We start from the raw sequence: 21276 nt of genomic DNA, 5'->3' as shown, positions 1-21276 counted from the left end.
AATCCAGTGAATATCTTTTTTTATTAAACAAAAATCCAAAGCAGACGTTACACAGTTATATGGTTAAAAATGTTACCACTTGTGATCACAGTCCCGTGTGCTATATACAGTATTTGACTGTTTACGTGTTTACACTAAGTAGTATACATGTGCCAGGGTTAATATATCAGACAGATTAAATTGCCCTGTTGCACACAATCGGTTAAAATAAATTGTACTTGTTTTGATTTTACCAGGGCCTGTTTGTAATGGATTTTAAGTTCTTTATCAGACTGAACTTTTTATACAGGGACAACCCCCCAAAATCTGAATATTAATTTAGGAAAGAAAGAAAAAGCCTGAATATAAGATGACCCTATAGGAAAAAAGTTTTACTAGCAAATGTTAATTCATCTAAACTATGTAAACTATTTTTTTAATAAAAGCTATGATTGAGAAAAACATTTTGTTTTTATTTCCTTTTATTTTCCAACCTGCCCCCCCAGTTATGCACATCTGCCCCCAGGCTTGCCACTCTGCCTTATACCCCCTATATGCCACTGTACCCCAGGATATGCCTTTTAACCCTCTAAATGCCGCTGTGCCCCATGATATGCCTTTTGACCCCCTATGTGCCACTCTGCCTCCAGAAATGCCTTATACCCCTATATGCCACTCTGGCATTAAGGGGGTTAAAAGGCATTTCATAGAGCACTCTGCCTTCTGACTCTGAGTCCCTAGTGTGTAGTCGGGGTAGCAGGTAGACATCTACGCAGAGCAGCGGGGGTTGTCTGCGTCCATCGCGCATATGCCTTCCGGCTGTCAGAGAGAACTCTCCTCTCTGACAGCCGGGGAAGGTCTGCGCGATGGACACAGTCAACCCCCGCTTCTAACCGCATCTCCTTCCGGCTGCAGCAGAAGTTGCCTACGCGAAACTCGTAGACGCCTACCTGCTGCCCCGACTACATGACTGTGGAGTCAGAAGCACCGGTAAGTTTGAGGGGGGGGAGTGTTATGTGGGGGGCATAAGACAGGAGGATCCAGGTCCCCTGCAGGGCTGCGGGGCATCTGGAACTTAGTCTCATAGTCAGACCTCTATTTGAGGTCTGATTATAAGACGGCCCTGATTATAGGATGAGGGGTATTTTTCAGAGCATTTGCTCTGAAAAAACCTCGTCTTATAATCAAGCAAATACGGTACTTGCATCTTTATTAGTAGATGATTCACGTTTTACTTAGGCTTTGCCCCATTGTGAGCCTAAAAGCTGAATATATATATCCAAGCACTAGGCAAGAAGATTACTGGCACATTATATATATATATATATATATATATATATATATATATATAAAGAACATAGGCCAATTTAGAGGGATCACAAAAGATGTAAGCAACAATACAAACTAATGTTTTATTTGACATATAGCCTTGTTAAAGCCCATCTGAGCTCAACATCTCATTGTCTCAACATCTCTTTGGCTTTGTCTGATGTGACATGGATCAAGCAGCCAAATAGGGGAAAGCTACCAGCCCCAAATAGAATTTAATAATAATAATAATAATAATAATATTAGCAATAGTAGTATATAACCATATTTTGCTTGCCTTTCTGTCTTTTCTGAAGGGTCTGAAATGTTCAATAATAAATCTTTTTAGTGCCGAAACTAATAATCTTGTTTATTTTACTAAATTATATTTGCACTATTTATATGGCAAACATTTGTATATTGCATAATTAATTCAATAAACCTAAAATCAGTAAAAATGATCTTTTGAACAGGGTCTTTTGAAAAAATAATAAACAGATGCCTTGGTGGAATACAGAGTACATTTAATTAGGATCCTCAGGAAATTAGACACATGGAAAAACTGAAACACTGAAAATTGTTCTTTTTTATTCCTAGAAGTTAACTTATTGCATCATCTGAGACTTACAATAAATTGGAAGTTTCTACTCCCATATTGCTTATAAAGCCAACAGGGAATAGCCATCTGGAGTGTTCACGGAAACATTCATTTAAGCAAGTGTCCAACATGACATTAATTCAAGATGTTAGATGTTTCATTTAAGGCTACCAATAAACTGTTCACGCACTGGATGCAAATCTGAAAATAAAGGATCCCCATAAATAATCCATGGGACTTGCATTACACCCTTCATTGGCGCTAGTCCAGTCACATGACAATTTTTACCACAAAAAAAATTCTTCATGACTGCATGGGCTTCATCACTCCATAAATGAACAACTTTTAATTTGTTATGAACTCTTTTGTAAGCAATGAGCTAGTTTATTCTTAAAGGAACCCAGTCATCACTTCTAGTAGTAGTGCATTCCAGAGCTTTATGGCCCTTACTGTAAATAATGTCCTACGCTGCTCAAGATGGGGGCCAGAATTTGTCTTTAGGTAATGGCCATTCTACATTATTTGTCCTGCTGTAAAGATTCAAACCTTAATTGATTCTTGGTGTCACTTCTTTTTTTCAATTTAATTTTTCTTTTCGATTACATCTTTTTTATTTATGGGTGCTCCAAATTGAACTGCATATTTCAAATAGCACATGTTTAACACATTAATACTTTGTTAGCCTCAATCTCAGTATAGTCTAGAATTCCATCCTGAATCCTTTAAATCATTTACCCACTATTGATGTTATGCTCTCTAATGTGTTGGGTGTTTTTCTAATCTGCTTTTTAATAATATGATAAGCAGTGTGCCAGAGGATATACAATGACAATCCCTCATTATAAAAACAGTGGCTTTACAATAACCTACTTCTGTAGAACTCTTGGGTGAATGCCATCAGGACATGTGGCCTTATTCATTGAAATTTTATGTAGGTGCACTCTGGCCTGTTAGAGATTTATCTACTGAGACTGAGGTTTTATGAAGGATTTTCTGTGATGGTGCATCACTTGCACTATTTGTGTAAACAGAGAAAAATAAATGATGCATCCCCATCTGACTTTGAAAAGGTACAGTTTCTATATTACCGAGCTTGATTGCATTTTTTATGCTACAATTTATAAATTACGTATATGTGGCTGTCAAGTGGATGCACATACAAGCTGTTTGGGGGAAAGATAGCAGAGGTCGGCTTTTTGGGGGCACAGGGAAGCTGTTTGGTCGCAAGATGGCACAGAAAAGCTGTTTAGGCCAGGCAAGCTGTTTGGGGCACAGATGATGCAGATAAACTGTTTGGGGGTACTGACAAAATATGGTGCTGTTTAGGTCTCTAGACAAGCTGTTTTGGTGTGCTGGCAAGCTGGTGGGGACAAAGATGGCATAGGCATTCAGTGTTATCTCTACATTATCAGCAGTCCCAGAGCAGTCCTGACCTCTGACTGGCTTCAGCGAAACTTATGGCATATGCCATCTTTTAACCCCATAAAAGACGATTGACATGCCAAATAAGTCACAGAAAAACACGCAGTTAACGACAATTGATGTGCCTGGGGATAAAGGAACTTTGAAAGCGATCAATGACCACTTTCTTCGTACAGCTGAAAAACCCAGGACGCCATTTTTGGATCTGAGTTAAAAGTACTTGCCACCTCCGTAGCATCTTTATTCCAGAGCTTCGCAATCCTCACTTTGATATGTCTTCAAGCATTGCAAAAAATAGAATTTTAGCTTTAAATCTAGATTTTGTTTTGGTGCCTTTTATGGAATCCTTCTGAATAAAGTTTGAAACTTAAAAATATGAAAAACATCAAAACATAACATAATTATGGAGGCTTTTAAGACATCTCAGTTACCACCATTTATATTTTATACACACGGAAAGAATGTATGCTTGTTCGTTTAGGTTTTCTACCAGCACCACCTGGCATAGACAGATAACCACTGCTACTCCAGATGCTGCAGAAATACAATTTGTATCCTCCTATTAATAAATGGTATGTCTGTACTTCAATAGAGCGCCTACTGAGAATCTACATGTATTTCCATAAACATGCTGTAACAAGATTTAATCGTCAGTCTACGGGTTTATGGTACACAGAAACATAGAATTTAATGGCAGGTATGACCCATTCGGCCCATCTGGTCTGCCCATTTTTCCTGATCAGTAATCAGTCAAGTTCAACTGGCTTCCATCAGTGTAGCATCTCTTTAAATTGAAGCTGTCACTGTTAGAGTTTTTTTTATCATAACTAAATGAATTTATTAAAACTACCTACTGCCAAAGATATATTTATGCGGGGTTCTACCCTACCCAGGGCAGTGACCCCAGCAACCCCTAGGATCTACCGCCACAGCCAAGGTCCTTTCTTCGGAGTGTAAATGTGTGATTAAATGTCTGTTTTGGGAAATCTCCCTTGCATCTAGCCCATTGAGCATTAGCAAACCAGGGTGCCTAATTGGCCAATAGGGTGATCTGTCTCCAGTTTTCTGACAGATGACCTACTGCCCACTAGGCCTAAGTATAATCAGCCTAAGAGATTATACACCAATTTCTATAGCTTTTTTGTTTGTTATTGTAATTGCCCTGGAGATATTTAGTTTAAAACTTAACATGTAGAAAGATGAGATCAAAAAAGGCTGCATGAACCAATCAACAGTCAACAACAATACATAAGAAGTTTGACAAATTTTCTGTCGCATCCAACTTTTTAGTTCACCAGGTAGACATTCCCCTTCTCTATTACATTTTATGCTGCTTCAAAAACACTGCCTTTTCCAAATTTTAATGAGTATCAGATGTTTGCCTGTCATATCCACAACCCAAATGTAAAATGTATGATATGTCAGGAAAAGGAATTGTGCTCTTTCTTTTCAGTATTTGTCAAGCTTCTTTTTCCTGTTTCCTCAACTCTTTGTCCAATGTTCCTCATTCTCACAAGTATTGGTTTAAAGTTCCTAACCACACATGTCAAATTATTGCACATCAGAAGGAATTCTGCTGAAAGCAATATTATTACTTTGCAAGAACAATGTTGAGAGGCACTGAACTTTCATATTGGGTAAACATAATACACCGCAAAGCATGATTTTAATGTATGATAATAATTGCTAATTCAGCTTACTACAAATAAAAGGACACAAAAAATCAACAATCAACCAAAATGAAAAAAATAAAAACAATAACTGCACAAGATGAAAAGTGTATTGTGCAGCCTAGTGACAATAAGTAGCTAAGAGTTCTTTGAGGATGTCACCACATATTGTGGTGGCTTTCATTCAGGAATCCGATTATGGGTAAAGTTGTGCACTAAGACTATTGATGCCTAGTTTTTCAATTTTTTTTGAAAAACTCAATTCAATGGAAATATCAAAGACCTTGAAAGTTATCTATGTCTGACGATACGTAGCCTATCATACAAGGAACCCAATCCTATATATATGTTTATATGTAGTGGCCACCACAAATACAAAGGCAGTGGAGAGTATACTCTGTTGCAAAGTGAAGTGGTCAACAGGAACCTTATGTTGCTCGTAACACTATGGAAGTGAATTATTTACATATAATTTACATATAATTTACATATAAGCCCACATAGCTTTAAAATAGCTTTTGACCCACATAGCTTTAAAATAATTATAGACCAGTCTTTAATAGATTATATTGAACAAAGATTTTGGTAGTGATGATGAGCAATTTAAAGCCATTAAAATTAAATAGATTTTAGGATAGATTCAGTGAACCATCTAACGGCGTTTAACAGTGATTAAAAATATGCATAGTTTACATTTCAAATCCTTGAGTAAACCCCAAATAAATGTAACAGTTTTTTTATTTTTTTACAACAAACATATATTCATTTTACTCAATAGTGACACACAACAAAAGAAATGTCAGCAAAAAATCTAAATCTAAAAATTGTTTAGCATCAGGAAGATGAGAGTTGTGTTTCAGCATCCTGACTTCACTATATATTATAAGGGTCTAAATCCTGGGAGCTTCTAAAAAACTTGTCTGGTCAAATCAGTGGGATTTCGTCAGTCAACTTACATATTGAACTATACATTATACAGCCCTTCACCTAGAGAAACTTGCCAGTGTTGGCCCTTCATGATGAATAGTAAAGAGTGAGAGTTAAAAATCTCCTGCCAACACTCTCTGTCGGAACAAACCCAAATTTTCTTAGAGAGGAATCTGGGACCCGTTTTATTGAGGAAATCATTATTTCTGTTCTAAGGTTCATTGAGGTTACATAAGAATAGTTCTGGACAGTGGTTTGACTCCTTAGAGGTTCACCAGAGTTCAGGGTTCTACTCAAGTAAAGTTAATTCAAAACTTGCTGTACTTTTTAAAAGAGCATTTAGCACAAATAGAATAAAATGCTGTTAAAGTTTTATTACAAATCCTACAAAGTTTATCAGCTCCATCTTCATTTGTTTTAACGGTCTGGATTTTTTTTAAGGCTAATAAATTTGAATTTTGTTATTCCACGGAGCTAAATCCAATATCATAATAACTTACGCAGTATAATGATGAAAACATGTGCTTTACATGGGAAAATCTCCAGCTGGATGGACAAAGGAAAAAAAATATTAATGGATATTTTAATATTTTTTTAACGTGTTTATACGTTAAAATAAAAAATAACCATAATGTGATGTTAAGTAGGAAGTAATAGTGGTGACCATTAGATGTCTTTGATTATATATCCGGGACAGTTCCAAGTATGGTGGCCACTATTCTCCATGAGGAGGGGTCCGGATCTGTGAAGGAAGCGGGGGCTACCATTTAGGAAGATTAAACAACTGCTTAGGGCCCACACTGATCTAAGGGGTCCTTTAGAGGGTGATGGGGAGACCTATATTAGTTTGCATATGGCTGTACTTCATTTTTATTTACAATACATTTGTGATTATTAGTTTACACATAATTATTATTTGTATTACTTGTGATAATAAGTAATTTTGTTAAGGGTCACCAAAAACCCCTGAGTTGCCCCAGATCTGTCGAATGAATATTACTAATTTATATTGTTGGACAATAGGACTGGTGAGTTGTTTTTGTTTTTTGAGTTTTTGGCTGAAAATAACTACATAGCTGACAAACACAATTCTGAAGGAAAATAGAGGCGGCTAAGATAAAATAATTCTGGGGGTTGTCAAAGGATAGAAAAAGGCAGAGAGGGGAATGATACCATGAGAGGAAAGAGGAGAAGCGGGAATTGGAAGAAACATAATGAGAAGGAGAAAAGAACAGAATACCTGGGTAGTAAATGGCCCTTTGTGTTATAATGGAAAATTTGTAAGCCGAAAAACTGCATTTATGTTTAAAGTAATTCACTACATGAGCTGACAATGAACCAAGTAAAAATCCCAGACCTCTGTGCAGGTCTTCATTTAATGTCCCTTTTATTCCTGTAAATATAACACTATGCATTGCAACTTTTATTCTGCTTCCTCATTCATATTTGAGCTTTTCCATGCTGTTAGCATATGGTTTAAGATGACTTTAAATGTATCCTTTGTTACAAATCCCATATTTTCATCTAAAATTACTAGATCTATATCTCTTTCATCACTGATTAAATAAAAAGAGGTTTTGCCACTACGTTCTATTGTGTTACAATAAATGTTTAGAGCACATGAAGATAAATCACTGCCTTAGCAAGTGGGTTTTAAACGTAATCTTATTTTTTCACGTTCTACCTTGAGTGACATTTTAAACAGTGATCTTGCATTTCAGTTTTAGGCTGTTGATAGGATTCCTGCTTGGTTAAATATACGGGGATACCCAATTTTCTCCCACAAAATCTAAACAAGTTTTGATGTCAATGTCCTTACAAGAAATGTGCATCATTTGGCCATAACAGTATTATTGAACTCTGTCGAACCAAATCATTCCATCTATTCAAAATTGAAATATTATGTATTATGTTTGACTGACCAAAAAGTTACTGGTGGTCTGTGAATAGACTCTAAACCTTCTAATAGTGCCAAACAGTGCCTGACTGGCAACGGCCACAACAAAGTGAACAAGTCATTCAGATGTACAGATGTAGGCATCGGACTGATGTACTTAATACGCTTAGACTTTTGAAGGGGAGAGTAATACTTACTGGCTATCTGATGAGACTATGCTAGAAAAGCTACTCTCTTAATAATGCTCATTTAAAGTTGAGGAAGTATTTAGGAATTAAATTTATTTTCAGTGGTAGAAAACTCTTATGTGCTTGTTTGGCCATTTGAATAAAAAGTAATTAAAAAAATTATAATAATTGTCATTGTGGCAAGATCACACCCGTGGCAGAATTTTCAGTCAAAAAATCTAGAAAGGTATCCAACAATCACAGATTTCCCTTTTAGCTTTAGTGTTACGTTAGAAGTACAATAGGCTTATGAAACTATTTTTACATTTCAGAAAATATTTGAATGTATTTATGGCATCTTTGGGATACTTGTATAATGTATTTTTTTTCTACATAGCCTCGTTTAGCAGGGATTAGAGGAACAGTAGATTGATGTTCACAATGATATAAATAGATAGATAGATAGATAGATAGATAGATAGATTTAATGCTCAATGTATTGTTGTCAGAAGTGTTTTGGAAGCACTGTTGCCTCCATAAAGGTTATTTGCGAGTACATTTCTCTAAACTATAAATACTGTATGTGTTTATCAACACTGCGGGATAAAGATCAAAATATTAACATATAACGCAAACTCAAATATAATCCAAAGAATATGTTTTCGCCTCCTCAAATATCAATGAGTGTTAAAGTTATAAAGCTTTGGAACTTTATACTATAAACTGGGACTTTTAAAACGGATAAAAAATAAAGATAGCAATTGGCCAATTCATTAATAGTGTTTTAAAGGCTGGAGCTGATCTATTAACCCCTTAACGACAAAGCCCGTACATGTATGGGCTCAAAATGCATTGTTTTCAATGGGTTTAGGGACCGCCTATTGTCCTTAAGGGGTTAAAAAATACATAACATTCTGACATATCTGAGCCTTTTTTTGCAATATTAAGGCAGCTCTAGGCTTTCTTCTGGAAATTCAGCAAATTAGGTAAAATATCTTTATTAAGGAGTTGTACCTAAGTAGGTAGGATTTTTGTAACTTACTACGTAGGTCCTAAACAAAAACACAGGAGCCACAGGTGTTTCTCTCACTAAATTGAAATGTTTCTTGGCTATCGCACCTTTATAACAGGGTGTCTGGTTTCTGTTTGTAACTGAAGAAAATGATATACCTCGATGCTGTCATACTTATCATTTTTTTCTTAACCACAGAACTGTCTAAACAAACAGCAGCTACTGGCAGCCATCCGACAGATGCAACAATTCTTAAAAGGGCAAGAGACGCGGTTTGCCGATGGAATTCGAGTCATGAAAAGTAGGCTGAATACTTTGCAGAATGCAGTCAACAAAGCAAACCCAGACCCACAACCAGGTATGGGGCTAATACAGAAGAAAAAATGTATTGTATGGCTACCTAGCTGTCTGACAACACACAAGCCAGATACAGCAAACATGTTTTGTCCACTCTCAACTTGAAATGTGACTGCTGCCAGTTGACGATCGATACTACTTAAGAACGTTAAAGAGGTTCCGTCACCCATCTCTTCTTTGATACATACGTGCGTCGAGAAGGGAACACATAACCAAAATGTATGTAGGCAGCAGGAAGCATAATATGTCTAAATATACAGTGTAAACTTTACAAACCTATACAACCTGATTAAACATTTCCATATTTTCTTTTGTAACATCCTCAACTACTTGTACTATCTGTAGTAAAGGATCCAGGAACTGATACTGGATGTATGTGTACAAATGTACCAGACATACACCAATGGTTTTCATTCTGTATTTTAGTTGCTTGTCCGGCCTTGGAAACCCCTGTCAACGGAAAGAAGTTTGGCTCCAAATACTTGGTGGATCATGAAGTGCATTACACATGTGACCCCGGATACCAGCTCATCGGGTCCAGCAGCAGACTGTGCCAGAAAAACGGAAGTTGGACTGGGGATATACCTCACTGCAAAGGTGCCTGATTTATGACTTAATGGAGCATGTGACTACTAGCCTTAAAATGATCCAGGTCTGCAGTTGATCTTTGTGCCCGTGAGAGCAGCAACCTAAGTTTTATATAGAGAGAGAGTAAAGTGACTTCAGACATTTTTTAATTAACCATACTGTAGTGACAAATGTACGGTTGCAGGAAAAAGTATGTGAACCCTTTGAAATTACCTGGATTGCTGAATAAATTGGTCATTACATTTGAAATGATCTTCAACTACTACTGTTACAACAATAGATTAACACAGTGTACTTTTAGTAACAACACACATTAACGCTTTTATGTCTTTATCGAACACTCGCTGTAAACATTCACAGTGCAAAAGGCTAATAACTTTTTCCAAAAGCTAATTGAAGTCAGGAGTCAGCTAACCGGAAGTCCAATCTACAAAATGAGATTGGACTAGTTGGTCAGAGCTGCCCCCAAGTTTGCCATTGACAAGAAGTATCGCCCGATGTGAACCATGCCTCAAAGGCCATCTCTGATGACATAAGATTAAGAATTAACCTGCATAAAGTTGGAAAGGGTTACAAAAGTATCTCCTTGGTGTTCATCAGCCTACGGTAAGATAAATAGTGGCAGTTCAGCACTGTTGCTCTAGCAGCGGGCGTCCTGCAAAGTTGATTTAAGGTTATTAAGAGTCTTAGAGTTTTGGGTAAAGAAGTAAAAATCCCTGGAACATCTTTATCTACCATACATAAAACTATGAACAAGAAAGGTGTTCATTGGAGGACACCACAAAGGAAGCCAGGGCCTGGACAGCTTGCTATAATCGACAGAAAAAATACATTTCCTGCTGCCCTACTTGGAACTCATTCTGCTGGGTATGGCTTCTGCTGGGCTTGTGCCTCCCTGGGGTTAGAATGGTATAACACCATTAGGGCATTTAACTCTTTGCACAGCTCAACTACATACATGCCTGCACAGGTTTCCTCTGTGTTACACCTCAGTGCTGCACCTTGCAGGGGAAATGACTTCTCCTGGTTCCTTTTGCTTTTTAGTGAACGCCAAGAGCATCCGTTCATGGATTTCATTGAACAACAGAGCCCATTAGTCTGCAGATGATAGGGGTAGAGGTGAGATACTTTATACTGAAGAGCCATCAGATCTGCTGCAGTTCTGACTCGAGCTGGGTACACTGATCTGGTAGCACTTTGCTGGAGAAACCACTGGTAAAGGTGGTTACTGGGTGGTCTACTGGTTTAGATTACATTTCAGTTAGCATTATTGTATAAGTGTTATTAGTTGAAACAGACTGTGTTTTGTGACTTAGTTGAAGATCAGATAAAATTTAATGACAAATAATAAATAAATAATAAAACCCAGGTAATCCGAAGGTAAATAAAATAAAATATATTCTTAATAAAAACACCTGTCTTCAAGCAGGATCATAATTGTGATATACCAGCAAGAAAATCTGAGATATTTTTAAGTCCCAAACCCAGGCTTTTGAAATTGGGTAACCAGGTAGCTAAAATGTAAATCCATGAGAGTTAACATAATGCAAGAGTTTTTGTGTATATTACATTTTTTTAAAAACAACTGAGCTTTTCAACAGGGTCAAATATAGTTTCAAACGTTTTGTTGGAGTCTTGATTTTTGCAACTGAAAATTGTCCAAAATGTGATCATATAGAGAAGTGGCCTCTCAAAATATCAGCACCAAAAGGGAGTGGTGTTATCATAAATTGTAATTATTGCGTGAGGCATGTATTATCCTTCCTTCTGTAATTATAGGTTTTATCCCAATAATTCTGACTTCTCTTGTGGTAAGAGGGCTTTGTATGATTGTTGTCTAAGCATCCGAAACCAAAATGTTCCAAGACTGAAATTAATATGAGGGATGGCGACTGCGCTGCAGCATTGATTAACCCATTCAATTCCAACCACATACATGGAAAAAAGCAAAAAAGACACTAAGCTGCCAGCTGATCTATTGTAAGATCAGCTATGTAGCATACTGGACAAGTGGCTGACCGTGATCAGGTACCCCCTCCCCAAATTAAAAAATTTAAGAATGTAAATGTTTTGTATTTTAAATTTAAAAGATGAATGGTTTGTGTTAATGTTCTACAACTCACATCACCCTCTACTTGAATGTACTAAAAGTGTGGCATATTTGCAGACATGTCTATGTTCTACCTATATTTAGCTTCATTGGCACAGTATTGGAACTCAACCCATTCATGTTGTGTCATATTTGGTTTGCTTGTTCATATCTACATATGAACAAGCAAACCTTACCCAAATAGGCACCTTACTGCAAAAAAACACTTATACAGTGACTCACTCATTCACTCTTTCATTTACATAATTCCTTCCTTCACACAATTATTCATTCTATCACACATTCACACAAATCATTTATACATATTAATTAATGCATTCTCACAATTAATTCTCACAATTCATCCACACATTAATCTATTAGTTATCTTACTCATTCACACAATTCATTCACACATTAATTAATTAGTTATCTCATTCATTTACACAATTCATCCACACATTAATTCATTCATTCTCTCTCATCCATTCACACAATTCATCCACACATTACTTCATTCATTATCTTACTCATTCTTTATTTATTTCAATATTCTCACTACCCCCCTTTCTCACAATCTCTCCCCTTCTTACAACCTACTCCCTCTATCTACCCTTCTCCTCCCTTTCTCACAATCTCTTCCCCCTTCTCACTATTTACCCCATCTCCTCCCCTACTCACTGTCTACCCCCTCTACTACCGTTCTCACTATCTACTCCCTCTTCCCTTCTCACTCTCTACCCCCTCTCCTGCCCCTATGATGTCATATTCCGGCACTCATCCTAAAGCACCGTGACCAAGGCCTCGCGCTCCCACCACCACAGTTAGGGCAGCGGTAGGGAGCAGAGGAGACCAAGGGGGCCGAGCAGTTGCTGAAAACTTTTTCATGTGTGACCACTCAGTGTCCCTCTCTCCACTCCTATCCCTGCCACCTGGGTGCTGTGCACCCTGTGCACCTGCCTCGATGCGGCCCTGGCCTTGATGATGGGATGACCGCATGGCACACCTGCTGCCATGGCGCCCTGTGCGGCCGCACAGCTCGCACACCCCAAAGGCTGGCCCTGCATACCGCCCAACTATAACCCCTGGCGAGGGGTAGAGCTAGGCAGGTAACGCTATTGCTCATGCGCACAGTTCTGCACGTGGACAGTATGCATTCAGGGTTGGGGGTTGCTGTCCCCAATCCTGCTGAGCTCTACTTTTCCTCCTTGTAGGAGACAGAAAGGGGATGTGATATGGTAGGGCTGGGCCGAGCGTATTATACTCTATGGGCCTGGAAGACTGGGCATCATCTAACACCGCTCCACTACTCAGAGATGAAAGACACAACCCCAGAACCCTGCAGAAGCAGAATTTCATCCTTAAATAAGAAGCTCAGGATAACATTTTGAGCCTGCAAAATGTTTAGGGTCTATTATAGTGGAAGCTCAATAAGAGGGACATACGAAATGCGATTTTAATGGCAAAACTTGTGCAGACTTCAGCTTTCCCAGGTCTACAGGACACTTTCTTTTTCTAAGGGTAACTGAGTAGCATTTGGCATGTCCGTTCCCCACCTATTTCCCCTTCTACTAACCACTTATTTAAGACTTTTAGCAGTGCCTCCACGTGTGATTAGCCCTGGTGCCCCATGTATGAATATAGCTTATATGCATATATCATAAACATATACACCCTGTTGTGTCTCTGTGATAAACACAGCACTGTGCCAAAGTCAATATGTGAAATATATTTTTTATTATTGAATACATCAATTAAATTATCCTTTTGTCTCTTAACAACCCAAGTGATAAATACTGAATTTCATTACATTTTAATTAGATCATTTATCAGCTTTCTGTTCCCTCTTGACATGATGGGCTGTGAATGTAGTTTATATGCCAAACCTTTAATTGTATCCACCAGAATATTAACTTCAAGTAAATATGGATTCAATTATACTAATTACATGCAGATTTCCTCACTTCCTAATTTATAGTTGGTATTTAAATTGATTATAGTATCATGATAAATATATTAGCTTTTCTGTTTTGGTTATCACAAACAGCAATGACAAGGACCTATTTAAAGATGCAGTTCCACTCTATTGAATTTAACACTAAAATAAATTAAATACATGTACCATTCCCTGAATAATTATTTCATCATGAAACACTTTGTCTTGCCAGAAACATTTTGCCAGAAATGTTTATACGTTTGGCCAGCTAACTTTTTGATCTTTTTGGTACCATCATTTTCTACAGTCACATACAATGGGCAAACAGGAGATAAGTTGTTTGTCACATAACAATTTGGTCTTAGAGAAAGAAGTGGTTAGGAATACCCTGCTCAGACAAGCGTACATTCTATGACTTATACAAACAGCTTTAAGGAAAACACAATAGGTAATATCTTGTGGTCAACTGCCCACTGAGGAAAATTCGTAACCAAGAAAACAATTATTTTCATGCAAGAGTGCTGCTGATATATAAAGCAACCTTGTCTTCTCAACATATCCACTGAGACCAACAAAGATTTTTTTTAAATGTATTTTTCTGCACAATGCATAAACTAGTGTGAAATGAAGACAGATTATTTAGCAAAGGTTTATAGCTGATCTAAAAAAATGTTTCATTTGCGGTTTGGTCTTTGGTGGAATCAATGGTGGAATCCATCAGTAATCAAAGGAGTAAATGATGTATGACATTTCAAGAGAAAGGAATGGCGTAGTCAGTTCTCTTCTCTTGTCACGTGATATCTAATGTTTATAGGTAGTGGTGATCATGGTAATAACTTTGGTTGCCAGGTATAATATGTAACAGCCATCTTGCGCACACAATTAGAAGACCATGTGCCCATGCAGGAAATTCAGACCTGTATTCAGGACCTGGAAAGGAGAAGGAAACTTTGTATTAGGACAGAAGGCTTATTTTACCCATCTAGGTCTCAGTTCTTTCTACAGATAAGAAACATAAAGATGTCTTTATTGGTATTTCCATTAAAAAAACTTGGCAAAGTCCCAAAGCAGTAAATTCCCTGGTTTTGCACCACCTGTGCTGCGTTCTTTGTAAGCTTTTACAAATGCTATCTAATTTCATCTTTGGGTAGCATGCCAGCCCACCTGTGCCCAGTCTACAAAGGAACAAAGATCAGTGTTTGTTAGAAGGCGGTTTCAAAGAGGCACAGGTTAATGCTCTTGACTTTTGTTGAGTAACTTCATGGTCTGGTTGTTTTTAGATATTTAGAATATGCTATTGATGGTGGAATGAATCCATCTGTTAGCAGGAGAAAGAGGAATGGTTTGCCAAGTGGCATTTATTGGCTGTATGTTTATAGACATTCGTATTCCACAAGCAGTCTTAGCGGAATACAATATTCTGTCAAATATAGAGAAGAAAATAAATGTAAAAATAACAGATGGCATTTTTTTGGGGAAGTTCAAATTGAAAAGAGGATATTACTGGGTAAACTCTAATTCACCTTGATTTTAAAGTGGATCTGTCACTTTAAAAAAACCTTACATCTTGCTTACTTTCAGACTTAATACATGTGTATGCTAGGCTAAAATGAGCAAAATATATGCATTAGAAAAACACCTTATGTTCATTAAATTGTTAAATTGTTGTATTAAAGACGTACCGCTTCTGCTTAAAGTTTATTCCAGTTATTTACTTCCTTCACGGTGAAAAAATACTGTCTCAAATGGAGTTAGCAAAGAATTCTCTCCCTTTGCCCCTTGATTTATGATGTCGTAACATGGTAGAATAACTGGTCTGCAGTGCTTTCCAGTATTGATTTATCTATCTTTTAGCTTTGTTGTTTTATGTCCCTTCATTAATATTAAGTTTAGTGAATTACTATACATAGCCCACTAATGAAATGTATTTATGGCACGAACATACAGCACAGCCTGTACAGAGAGTCAGACAAAATATCCACCAGATGACCATTTGGCTCCTTTAGCTTCAACAAATATAAAAATATATTATGGGTTGAAGTAAAGTTACTCCTGTTCTCCATGCAAGGCCAGATTAAGGCGTTTGGGGCTGTAGAGCACTTTTATAAGAAGGAGTAAAAATAGAACTAGTACTGCACTTTGTAATAATAATCTGATGTTGAATAAAGCTCATGGATGTTACATTAGGGTACAGTAAACTTAAAGAAAGAGACAGTTTGCAGTACTGAAAATCAGATGTGTTCCCCACAAAAAGCAAGTTTATTATCCATTTTCTTATAACCACGATGAAGGCCTAGCAGTAATTTGCAGTTGAACAAAGGGAAATTTGGTCAACCTTTACCTCTACATTTCAATCCCATTTGGGGACTTTTTATTGGATTCAAGCTTCTGAAAGACATTGCATTTTTGTCAATATTCAAAAGTAATTCTCAAAAGAAGACCCTGTTTGTGCACTAAAGCTTTGTGAAGCTTTGTATTAAACCATAACTTTAGAACACACAACATGATGTTCAGTTTTGTAATGACCATTATTTGATTTTTAAATCAATTTATGTCAAATTTCAGGTGCATATGTGTTTGATTGCTTTGTATCCTCCATTGAGACACCTTGAATAAAGGGAGTCTGAGTATTGTTGGTAGATTATGTGTGCCTCTGATGAAGAAACAACAATGTCTGCATCTTGTTTAGTTTGTGACGATCATTTCCTACAACCGTAATTTGCTGTTAGTCCGACTGGTATCTTTCACTGGACAATAATCTGAAGGGCAAGTTTAATATGCAGATGCAATAAAATCTCTTTTTAAAATAGTTGTGCATGGTTCCATAAATGTAATTTGTGAGTCAAGATGCTTGGCCACACTCTTTTATTCTCTGCTACTAAAAGGCAGCTTGGAGCATTTGAATTTAAGGATGGAGACCACTGCTCCCAAAGCCAAAAAAGAAAAGGAGTGATCCGGTCAAAGTGGTACATTGTAGCAGATGACTTTAGCTGTTAGTGAATACGTTGTTTTGTACAAGAAGATCAAATTAAGTGCTTAATCAATACATATATTTTCAGATATCAGCCAATGTGGCAGTCACCCCTGTTTAAACGGCGGTACCTGTGTGGAGGGAAACAACCACCAATACAAATGTAATTGCCCTCAAGAATATACTGGGTCCAACTGCCAACATCAAACACAAACAGGTAATGCTACACAGGACTCAAAATTAATGTGACTATAATGTTGGCAACTCAAATCTGTATAATAATGGTACCTACGTTTTTAGATAGCAGTAAACATCAATGCATTTTGAGGATTCAGTATATTAATTGTTTTTACAATCTGTGCTTCCATTTAAGCGCCACCTGAATGGAGTGTACCCAGCGATGCAGCTTTTAACCGTAAGCCACGCTGTGCCAGGGTAGACCGCGCTCAGCACTGTAGTTGCGACGCTGGCTTCCAAATGAATGGCACCCCTGACAACAGCATATGCCAAGGTAGGTATTTGTACAAATAGCCAATGTAATGTATGATATTGTGGCACAGCCAGGACTTTCATCAATATCGATGCCCTAGGTGCATGCCACCACAAGGTTCTTTTCTATTTTTGAAAGGAAATGTTACACAGGGGTACCCTTGTTTGCCTAGGAGGACCAGGTCTTCAGTGAATCATGGGGCTGATCCTGGGTACAGAATGTGATTTAAGGAGGACACAGCATATGAAGAAAATCTGTAACAAGTTGCAGTCAACTGAAGGGCACTGTTTGACCAATATCTTATGGAGACTCAGGATAACCCTTTTCGTAGTTTACTGGGATAGGCTCTACATAATGATTACAGGTTGTTGATTCTGTAACTCTACCAGAAACATCTGGTTAAGTGTTTTCATTACCTGACTTCTACAAGTATGCTGTTCCTGAACCTACAGTGTAACCATGTATTCTAATCTCTACAGCCCTACAGAGGCTTGCCATAGCCTCAGTAACCGCACACAACATAACAGTGTGTTAGTACAGGAAATAGTTTTCTTTCATGCAAGGATTTTCTGAATGAGGCCACTCATTCATATATTTAGGTTGGGCAATGCCCTAAGCCTGAACTACGGCAGTAACCCAGCTGCCTACCAAACCAACCACCATGCTACCCTATTGAGCTCTGGACCTCCACAGAAGAAAGTGCAGCATCAGGTACAGCGTACCTCCATAGTGTAACAGGGCTTGTTGTCGAGCTAATTGAGCAACCGTCTATTGGGGATCCCAATTGTCCAATAAAATGAACTGCCTTGTGTTTTGCAGCGGATGGAATGTGGTCCCCCTAGACCTGCTTCCATATCCCGCATTCATATTACCGAAAAAGGGTATTTTTGGCACTTTTAAATAGTTAATTATTATTAGCCATATATTATATGGCTGTTTTTTTACATGTTGGAGAAGAGGATTGTCTATCTTTAGCAGGAGGCACCTGTATAAGGAACATAAGAATGCAAAGGAGAATGGCGTCCTGGAGAAAGGAGCATGATGTCAGTTTAGAAGCATGTAGTGTCATATGTTTTTCATGTTTATGAAAAACTAAACTGTCTCCTATTAAGTAACTTCCTCCTAAGAAGGTGACATTTAGAAGGAAGGGAAAGGTAAGATGTCTTTTTGTCTGCCCCCCAAATAGTTACATTCACTTTTATTTTCCAATAAGAGTTAAACTCAGCAGTTTATGTTTACTTTATCTGACCTGCGCAAGAAAAAATTAGAGAAATGTTTGTATACAGACACTGTGGTTATGGAAATGTGTTTCCTTTGCAGATGTTAATGAGTGTGAGGTTTATAAGGTGGAAGGAGCCCCACGTCTCTGTATGCACAACTGTGTCAACATTCCTGGTTCATATCGCTGTTCATGTCCAGCTGGGTATAAGATGCTTGGAGATGGAAAAAGCTGCGAAGGTGAGAGTTTTATTTCATAAACAATTACATATTTGGACAACATTACTTTATTTATCCATAATGTTCCTCATATTTTTTTTAAAAGCAATGATAATTTGATCTTAGTTGTTGTAAGAATGAATGTTGCTTAAAAGTTGTTTCTTTGTGGTTAATTAACTAAACAGTATGGCACTGTGAAAAATGATGATACATAAAGTATCAAAGTACCGATCATGTGTTATTGTTCATCTGAGATTGTATTTACCTAATTTTTAGACCTGCTAAGGAACAGATGATTGTTATCATGTCCTGATATGTAAAACCATAGAATTCAATAAGAGGGTACTTTCCTTTTCACACAACTGTATTTTTATAGGTTTTTTTTACAGAAAAAAAAAACCTGAACTAAAACCTGAGATGCTCCCAAGGGTGGCTGTCTGTTCTTGGCGATCTGATCTCAAAACTTGTTTTATGGTTTTATTCTAAAAGGGGTTTCTATTATCCAGATATCTTAAAACATTAGAATGAACTATTTATGACAATTACGTGGAAGCTAAATATCAATGTATATCCATTGTTTTAAAAGAAAGCCTGCATATTATGTCTTGATTTGACCTAAACATGAGATAAATGTAACAGATAATCAACTAAAGAGCTGTGTTTTTTGTAATGCAAAAATGTATTTCCACAAGTTGATGTAGCACAATAATATATTATATTTCACATATATAATATATTAAAAAAAACTGATGATATAAAGATAGCGTATACCAGTTTTGCTCCAAAAGAAGATGGAGCCTTTACTTAAGAGTTATGGCTTTTATTGGGCTGGTTTAGAAAAAGATGCATATGCTTTTGGGACCTCAAAGAGCTGTGATTACCTCTAAAGAAGAGATCCCTGAAGCTTGTGAAACATTTTTCTATATTGACCCAATAAAATGTATCACCTTAAACTTAAAAATTACTGCATGCTAGGATATACAATTTGACATCAAATGTAAATGAATAGGAAAACATTTATATTATTAATCAATCTGATAATAAAGTCCAGAGTTTTCTATCAAGGTTTTTAATTATAATGTCAAACTAAACATACCTCATGTCTCTTTTTAAATGCAAATTCATATTTTGTATAGTTGTGCTGCAACACAAATTGCTACTCAATAAAGGTGAGATGATAATGATAAGTCAGATACCTTGCTTTACCCACAGATATTGATGAATGTAATTCTGGAAATCACAACTGCACCAGAGGATCCATATGTATTAATACCGCAGGGGGGTTTCAGTGTGTCTCTCCAGAGTGTCCAAAGCCCAATGGAAATATCAGTTATGTGAAAACATCACCAATGTGAGTAACATAAATATTGATTTTATTGATACTTTAAACCAAATTGAGCAATGAGTATTTGTTTTTAAATCAAAGCATACATAAAATACTCCCCAAATCCTTCACACTTTTGCCCATAGTATGATGTAATCAACAGAAGTAAGATGGTATCAGGCCATTGATCCACTAATTTGTTGTTTAACCCAGAAAGATGATAGAAAAGAAAAGGGTCACACGTCTCTTTGAAAAGAAAAAATGGCTTACAAGCTATTCCCAACAATTTGCTTAAGACTTGAACTTTGTTATTATCTATCCCATGCTTATAGGACATTTAACATATATATGATCTCGCTCACAGTCCCCTCTTGGAGGGAGCACCAGCTGCATCCTCTAATGTTCTGCCCCTGTGGATGTGTCATATTATTTGGTTATATTGTTACTGCTGTCTTACTAAAATGTATATTATTTTTTTTCTTTCTTAGCCAATGTGAGCGCAATCCATGCCCAATGGAAAGTAGGTCATGTCATCATGCACCAAAGACCATTTCATTCCACTACCTCTCTTTGCCTTCAAGCCTTCCCACCCCAGTCACCCTCTTCCGCATGGCAACCGCGTCAGCTCCTGGACGACCAGGACCAGACAGCTTGCGTTTTGGAATAGTGGGTGGAAACAGCAGAGGGAACTTTGTAATGCAAAGATCAGATAGGCAGACTGGAGAACTTATTCTAGTTCAGAGTCCACAAGGCCCTCAAACCATTGAGGTGGATGTAGACATGTCGGAATATTTGGACCGCACATTCCAGGCCAAGCATCTTTCAAAAATCACAGTGTTTGTGTCTCCTTATAGCTTTTAAAGCAAATGGAATGAGAGACTGTAGAGTTACTGAGTTTGTCAATGGGAATGGAGCACATTATGTTCTATAATGGAATGTGTGCCTCGCCCTACAAATAACATAGCTTTTACTGCATTATTGAAATGTCTTTTTCTACTTTACTGTGTGTTTGGTCAGAGTAATCCCAATGCGTTAAAGATAGCGTCAGAGTAATTTGAAACACACTTTGTTGTATGTAGATCCCAACTAAACACAATATCAATA

General features: G+C 37.2%; 1 protein-coding gene across 1 annotated transcript; it reads left to right on the top strand.

The window, feature by feature from the left end:
- Positions 1–945: 945 nt before the first annotated feature.
- Positions 946–21033, top strand: LOC149303337 (fibulin-7-like). The gene is made up of 10 exons (XM_089481527.1): positions 946–969; positions 3375–3477; positions 6121–6173; positions 9179–9338; positions 9764–9934; positions 17010–17138; positions 17295–17432; positions 18732–18869; positions 20061–20199; positions 20661–21033. The coding sequence occupies exons 1-10, from the start codon at positions 946–948 to the stop codon at positions 21031–21033; spliced, it is 1428 nt and encodes a 475-aa protein (XP_089337653.1).
- Positions 21034–21276: the final 243 nt, after the last annotated feature.

The sequence above is a fragment of the Sceloporus occidentalis genome, unplaced genomic scaffold (genome assembly GCF_023333645.1).
Source record: "Sceloporus occidentalis isolate IW3139 unplaced genomic scaffold, rSceOcc1.0.p SCAF_15, whole genome shotgun sequence".
Lineage (NCBI taxonomy): Eukaryota > Metazoa > Chordata > Lepidosauria > Squamata > Phrynosomatidae > Sceloporus > Sceloporus occidentalis.
This window is presented reverse-complemented; position numbering and strand designations above follow the sequence as displayed.

Bases quoted from the DNA above. Each gene is read 5' to 3' on its own strand.
- LOC149303337 (XM_089481527.1), top strand. From the start codon at position 946: ATGACTGTGGAGTCAGAAGCACCG. The intron at 6,174-9,178 runs GTTCACCAGAGT...TCTTAACCACAG, and splicing joins AGTGGTTTGACTCCTTAGAG to AACTGTCTAAACAAACAGCA. The intron at 17,433-18,731 runs GTAGGTATTTGT...TTTCCTTTGCAG, and splicing joins TGACAACAGCATATGCCAAG to ATGTTAATGAGTGTGAGGTT.